This window comes from Pteronotus mesoamericanus, unplaced genomic scaffold, assembly GCF_021234165.1.
Source record: "Pteronotus mesoamericanus isolate MK-2021 breed Mesoamerican mustached bat unplaced genomic scaffold, CSHL_Meso_final contig_116, whole genome shotgun sequence".
Taxonomy (NCBI): domain Eukaryota; kingdom Metazoa; phylum Chordata; class Mammalia; order Chiroptera; family Mormoopidae; genus Pteronotus; species Pteronotus mesoamericanus.
In genome coordinates this window covers 29,038,710-29,045,717 of record NW_026555027.1, presented here as the reverse complement: position 1 = coordinate 29,045,717, position 7,008 = coordinate 29,038,710, and the positions used below count along the sequence as shown (strand labels likewise).

The 7,008-nt window shown below is 33.2% G+C and overlaps 1 protein-coding gene across 1 annotated transcript in view; it reads left to right on the top strand.

Annotated features, from left to right (window-relative positions):
- Positions 1-1,078: 1,078 nt before the first annotated feature.
- The window catches only part of SI (sucrase-isomaltase), an 86,908-nt gene continuing 80,978 nt past the window's right edge, over positions 1,079-7,008 (top strand). Inside the window, exons 1-3 of the mRNA XM_054576904.1 lie at positions 1,079-1,196; positions 2,449-2,603; positions 6,725-6,842. Coding sequence (XP_054432879.1) covers positions 1,079-1,196; positions 2,449-2,603; positions 6,725-6,842 — 391 coding nt within the window. The remainder of the gene's footprint in view (positions 1,197-2,448; positions 2,604-6,724; positions 6,843-7,008) is intronic.

The window sequence follows — 7,008 nt, the reverse complement described above, 5'->3', positions numbered from 1 at the left end:
AAGCAAGCACCAAGCTAGTCTAAATTTCCCATGTATAGAAAAAAATAAACGTGTTAATAACTTTGTTTTATACACTTGAGCCAAAGCTATAAATGGGTACTTAGGTAATCTAAGTAGGCTGACTGTTGGGATTCAGGGGTTAATAGCATCAGCTGGCTTCTAGGTCCCCCCTTTTTTCTCTGCCTTGGGAATGATGTACAGTTACAAAGGCTTTCTTCCTCAGTCAGTAAAGGCTCTTCGTCTTATTTAGTGAAATAGTTACAGAAGGTCCCTTTTCCTGGCATAGTATCTCAAGGACCACACCCCCTTCCTGTAATATCCCTGCTTGTGATGTTTAGGACACCTGGCAAACTTAGCGGGATTGTTAGAGAAGCTTGAAACCCGCCCCCCCCACGACACCCGTCCCCCATCTCAGCGCAGTCTCAGGGACTCTCCCCTTCTCTTGCTCCAGCTATTTTGCTTGTAATGCTTGGACACCTGGCAATCTTATCAAACGAGTTTAGGACGGCTGAGTTAAGTGGTGAGACATGTTTTCCTTCTGTTTCTAGCCTCCTGTACTAAGTTCTTTGTTATATTGTAATGGTGGGGGCCCTGCCTTTATTTCTCCTCTAGCTGCTCATTCCTAGCTGCTACCTAACAGTTATAGTAGGAAGAACTACATGTTGTTTTTTTACATTGAAGTTCTTAAGTAAAATGTGAATAACAGTGTCTCCTTCACAGAATGTATCTTTGTGAGAATTAAGGAACATAGTGCAAATGTGAGGTTTGTTTAACTTGAAAAATGCTCTAAAATGAGAGAGCCAGGCATACATGCTTGGATATCTTTTCTTTTTCCTTTTATATTTTCATCTTACTGTACTACTGTAACTGCATCATAAAGTCACTCTCTTTACTTAAAATGGAATATGGTGTTTACATTTTTCCAATATATATTATTTTAGGTTATAAATTTATGGAGTTGTTTCTAGCTCTGCTTCCGACGTGCTTAGTTTTTAAAAATGCATATAATTTTATGATAACAATGGTGGCTTTTGTAGTTACATATTTTACATTTTAAACATATATTTATTTTTTTTAGATGGCAAAGAAGAAGTTTAGTGGATTAGAAATCACTCTGATCGTGCTCTTTGCTATAGTTACTATAATAGCTTTTGCCCTTGTTGCTGTCTTAGCAACCAAAACACCTGCTGTTGAAGGTAAGTAGGGTTAAAAATAATTGCACACTATAGTGAAGTTAAGATAAAGTTTACTCCATGATAGTTATGGATTTGGAAAAGTAATTTATAGGAGATGAAAATCGTAAAGTAAGATCTTGGGTAAACTATTTAACTACTCCAACTTTTTCTATCCGTTCTATTCCAGTTATTTTAATGGAGAGCCTTTGTAATTAAGAATCTACGTGCCTTTGCATTAATGGCCTTCCCCTTATTGGGTTGCTTGAGAAATAACACAGGCAAAGGGATCAAGGTGTCAATGGAAGGCAGACTAATTGTCTGCAGTGACCAGTGAGACACTTCCAATGTGAAGGAAGACATGGGTTTATGCTTTGACTTTCAGACACTTGCAAAAAAGGATGAAAACTTAGGGGGGGGCGGCACGCTCTTTATCTTAAGGTCCTTTTTAAAAAATTATTTTATTATTTTTTTAAGGAAAGAGATTGTATGAGGGGAAAAAAGGAGGGAAGGGGAAAGAGAGCTTGAATTGTTTATCTTCTTTGTAAATTATTCTATTCTAATTTAGAGTTGATGCACACTACCCTGTTCTATTACTTAATCTATTTTCTCTCTTCATCGTTCTATGTTAATCAAATAAAAACTGTAAAAGATCTTAACAAATTATCATCAAGGTAACCATGGTTAACATTTTCTATTGCTGTTAGTCTTTTGTCTTACATTCTTCCAGTAAACCAAAATCTCACTTCATTGCGAAGCAATCATTTTTAACTTGACAGTATCTAGTGGCTAGAAAGTTCCTCTTTATTATGTAGAGTTAGGATTTATTTTTCTTTGTTATTCCCTGATTTTTCTTCTATTTACTTCAAAGTTTCTTCTTTCTACAACTTTTTTCTTCTTTAATTCTTGTCTCATTCTCTACATTATTTTCCTATCCACATTTCATTTTCTTTCTTCATCTACACAATATAAACTATAAATGTGGTAGGAATGCACATTTTATTACCTTTTGGATCTACTTCAAGTCCTTCTGTGAATATATTTTGTTTTTTGGAAGAAACAGTCACCAGGGCTCCACATAGTCAATTTTTAAATACCACTCGAATCTTTTCTTTTTAAGGACTAGGATTTGAATTTGTGTGTTCTATTTTAATGCCAAGTTTATTTTTATTATATATAAATTTATATGTTATTTCAATGTAAACATTCATTATTTAAAATATGAAAAAAATAAGTTAATACCACATTTTATTTTATTGACCTTTTTTTGTCCCAGAAATCAGTCGTCCTACTTCAACTACCCCTAGTACTACCACTCGTACTACCACTGGTACCACCAGTGTGAATCCTGGTTCAGGAAAATGTCCAAATGAGCTAAATGATCGTGTCGATGAAAGAATAAACTGCATTCCAGAACAATTTCCAACACAGGTCTGCAACAAGTCTTTAATATTTTTATGAATAGATATAATAATTGTTGTAAAATAATTACTTAATATTGGATCAATTCCATGTTTTTAAAGATGTAGCCATGAATTAAGCTGCATTTCCCATTTTAGTATAGTGCTGTATAAACAGAAGAGCAATGATAGAAATAATTGAGTTCGTTTCACTGTATCTCTATTCAATTCAAATTAAAAAGTTAACATTTTCCATGCTTAACAAATTATTGTTAATTTTATGAACCTTCCCAAAATTTTAGCTTCTCAGATTGACTTCTTATTTAACTTTTGACAATATACAACACCTGAGAGAGAATATTTACTCTCTTTTAGAGTATTTGCAATGATGGCATTAGGAAGTATCAGTGGAAAATAAATAACACTGATTTTTTAAATTTTTTTTATTATTTGGTAATTCAGAAGAAGCTGAAATGGAAATAATTCAGAGTAATCAATTGAATTCATATAGCTTTACATTGACTCTTCTCTGGTCTCCATAACCTGCAAGGGAATAATATTCAATGCGTGTGTGCATCTTTGTGTATTCACATTTGGTGATGTCTATATATTATAATGCATTATAAGATCTATATAATGTAAATATTACATTTAATCATTATAGCACACCATTATATGTCATATGTTAAAAGTAATTATAATTTGCCCATTATATTATATATATTATATAATATGCCCAACATATTACTTATCTCTATAATATGCATATAATATGCCATGTGTACTTTGTTATAATAGATATCTATTATATGCATATCTCAGTTTCACATAATTCACTGCTTACCAACTAATAAAAGAGCTAAATAGCAGTGTTCACTGTGGCATGCTAAGCAAATAGGACAATTAGAGATAATCTCTGAAACTGATATTCTTTTTAGGAAATGACTAAAGTTTAACATAGAATTTTGTTAGAAAAAAATGTGTTGTTTGAATCTTAAAGAGATGCAACATTTAAAAGCCAATGGTTTAAGGTTTTGATACCTACTATTTTTCTTTAATGTCAGCCTTTTAGGCTGCTAAAGAGTGTTTTCAAGGTGAAACAAATTAAACTTAAGAATTTAACAAATTTTAGCTAATATGTCATATATATCTTTTAAGAAAAAAGGTTGAATTTAAAAGAACTTAAAATAATATTTTAAGAAATAGCCATAACTTTACCCAGAGTGTATTTATTAGTTCAAGCTTCTCTAATACAATACTACTGACTGGGTGGCTGAAACAATAGGCCTTTATTTGCTCACAATTCTGGAAGCTAGAAGCCAAGGTGCCATCCAGGTTGGTTTCTGGTAAGGCTTCTCTTCCTGGTTGTTAAGCTGTATTATTTTGTCCTCACATGGACTTTTTTCTTTCTTTCTGTGAATGGAGAGAGAAAGAAAGGGAAAGGCAGAGAGAGAGATCTTTAGTGTCTCCTCTTTTTCTTATGAGGGCACTCATCCTGTCAGCTGAAAACCTCACTTAATGATGTCATTTCGCCTCATTACCTCTTTAAAAGCCTTATCTCCGAGTACAGTCACAATAAAGGTTAGGTCTTCATGTATATAAAATGTGGGGAATGCAATTTAGTTCAAAATACTGAGGCAACCTAATATATATAATTACATATAATTCTATATATGCACTTATATATACATAAGATAAAAATAAGAACAAATTTATTTTATATTTACCTACTAAAGTTTGTGTCTATTGATGAATATTTAATGTTTCATTTTTTTGCTTTTTCAAATGAAGGAGGAGAAAAAGTTAGAATAGGAATTAAAAGTAATAGGAGAAAATGCCTGAAGTCCTGAAAAATAGGCAGAATGATAACCATAAAAACAAGTATCAAAATCTATACAAAAATACTCAAAATAATCTATTAAAAACAATGAGGGGTGCATACATTTCTAATTTAATATTTTGTTGTATATATGTAGCATGATGATGATGTCCTACAAAAATTTACATCTATTTGGAACCTCAAGTGTGACCTTATTTGGAAATAGGGTATTTGCGTATGTACTTAAATGAGGTCATACTGGGGTCCAAAGTCCAATGACTGGAGTCCTTGAAAGAGAAAGGATGATACACAGAGAACCACAGGGAAGAAAGACACGTGAAGACACGTAGAGATTGGTATAATGTATCTTTAAACCAAGGGATGCCAAGGGTTGCCAGGAGAAACCAGAAGCTAGGAATAGACGAGGAAGAATTATTGCCTATGGCCTCAGAGGTAGCCTGGTTCTGCTAACACCTTGCTTTAGGGCTTCTAGGCTCCAGACCTGTGAGAGAATAAATGCCTGACAAACCATCCTGTTCATTGGTGTCACAACAGCTGGAGAAAACTCATACAGTATGTTTTGAGGAACTTCATGTAATTCCATTTTACTATTTTTTTATTTTAGCAAGATATGATTATAGTTTGCTTACTTATTGTCTCTTGTTTTTAAAACTTTACACCTTTCCAAATAAGTATATCTATATCTAATTCTACCTATCATTTTGTACCAACATTTACAAAAGTATTTTATACAGACTATTGTAAATGACATTTTTTAAATAAAGATTTTATTTATTTCTTTTTAGAGAGAGGGAAAGGGAGGGAGAAAGAAAGGGAGAGAAACATCAATGTGTGGCTGCCTCTCATGTACTCCACACTGGGGACCTGGCCTGCAACCCAAGCATGTGCCCTGATTGGGAATCGAACAAGTGACCATTTGGTTCACAGGCTGCCATTCAATCCAGTGAACCACACCAGCCAGAGCTGTAAATGACAATTTTTATGCAATTATCTTTTTGTATTGCAAGGAGTTTTCCTATAATTTAGATAATTAAAGATAAAATTGCAAGATCAAAAGTTACACATTCATTGGAGTCTGGTAGGTAATTACCTTCAAAACTGGTCATGTTTAATTGTATTCTCATCTCCAATGTATATGTATGTATGTGTGTGTTTGTGTGTTTGTGCACATGTATGTGTATCTGATGCCATTTTATTTTGATGTTAAAAAATAGGAGAGAAGTTTACATGTGTTACCTCAGCTACTAAAAGTAGAGAAATGTTTACTTTTTTTCAAGACAAATAGCCAAGAAAACAAAAACCATCCATGTTAAAATTATGAAAGTGTATCACACTATTAAATTTAAATATTAAGTAGATTTTAATTATACCAATGTTCACATATATAACACCGTGTGGCTCAACTTTTTATATAACTATATATATAGATTTTTCCTCCACTACACACATTTTTTCCATATAGATAATAAGACCACTGGTAATACAGAATTTTGCTTTATTCATTGAATATAATGGTAGCAACTATTTGCAACACCTGGCACATAAACTAGTTTAAAAAGTTTAAGTAAATTTCAAACAAACAATTGGCTGAAAATAAAGACCTTACACATATTATGTAGTCGAGAATTCAGGGCCATATCTTCATCTTTATAGCCTTGCTTGCATCTTGATACATACTTAGTACATACAATAAATATTTTAGTTCTTCTGTATTGACTGTATAACAACAGAATAGATTGTAATTTCCCAGAGGGCAGCAACCTTTAAAATACATAAACTTACAATAATGTGCCTTGGTATCTAAATTAAGCACAACTCAGGATGTTAATCTCTGATACGGTGTAATTAACTTAACTGATAAAATGTATTTCTTCCAAGTGAAAAAAACAAAAAAATGATATTTTAACATATATACAAATAAATACACTTGTTTTTAAACATTATTTCTATTGTTGACACTATTAGTTCTCCTGCCGTTTTTGCCACTTCCACGCGGCGCCCCGCACCCCTTCCTTCTGCCCACCGCCGCGCTGTTGTCTGGGCGCGCGGGTTACAGTGTGACGCTCTTTGGCTAATCCCTTCGCCTTCTTTCATCCAGTCCCCCCTCCACCCTCTGACATCTGTCAGTCTGTTCCTTGTACCCAGGCTTTTGTTTCTATTTTGCATGTCAGTTTATTTTCTTCATTAAACCCACAAGTGTTTTAAACATTTATTCAAACACTTAACTGAGTAAATGAATGTGTGAAAAATAGAGGCTGACAAGAATGATAACAATACTGGTCATATAATTCCTTTTATAAACGTTTGATCAGGCCACTTGTGCATTGCGAGGTTGCTGCTGGAGGCCGTGGAATAATTCCGTGATACCTTGGTGCTTCTTTGTAAATAACCACGGCTATACTGCTGAGGAGATTAAAACAACAAATACTGGTGAGAATAGTTCTGTCTTGGTGATCCAATATGAGGTATCTGAAGCGTAATAAAAAATGTGTTCTCAAAATTTCTTTGGGAAATACCTTAAATAGAATCAAATGGGTAGTATGTATACAAGAATGTTTAAATTGATTATATTAAATTGGGACAATTTAATAAGAAA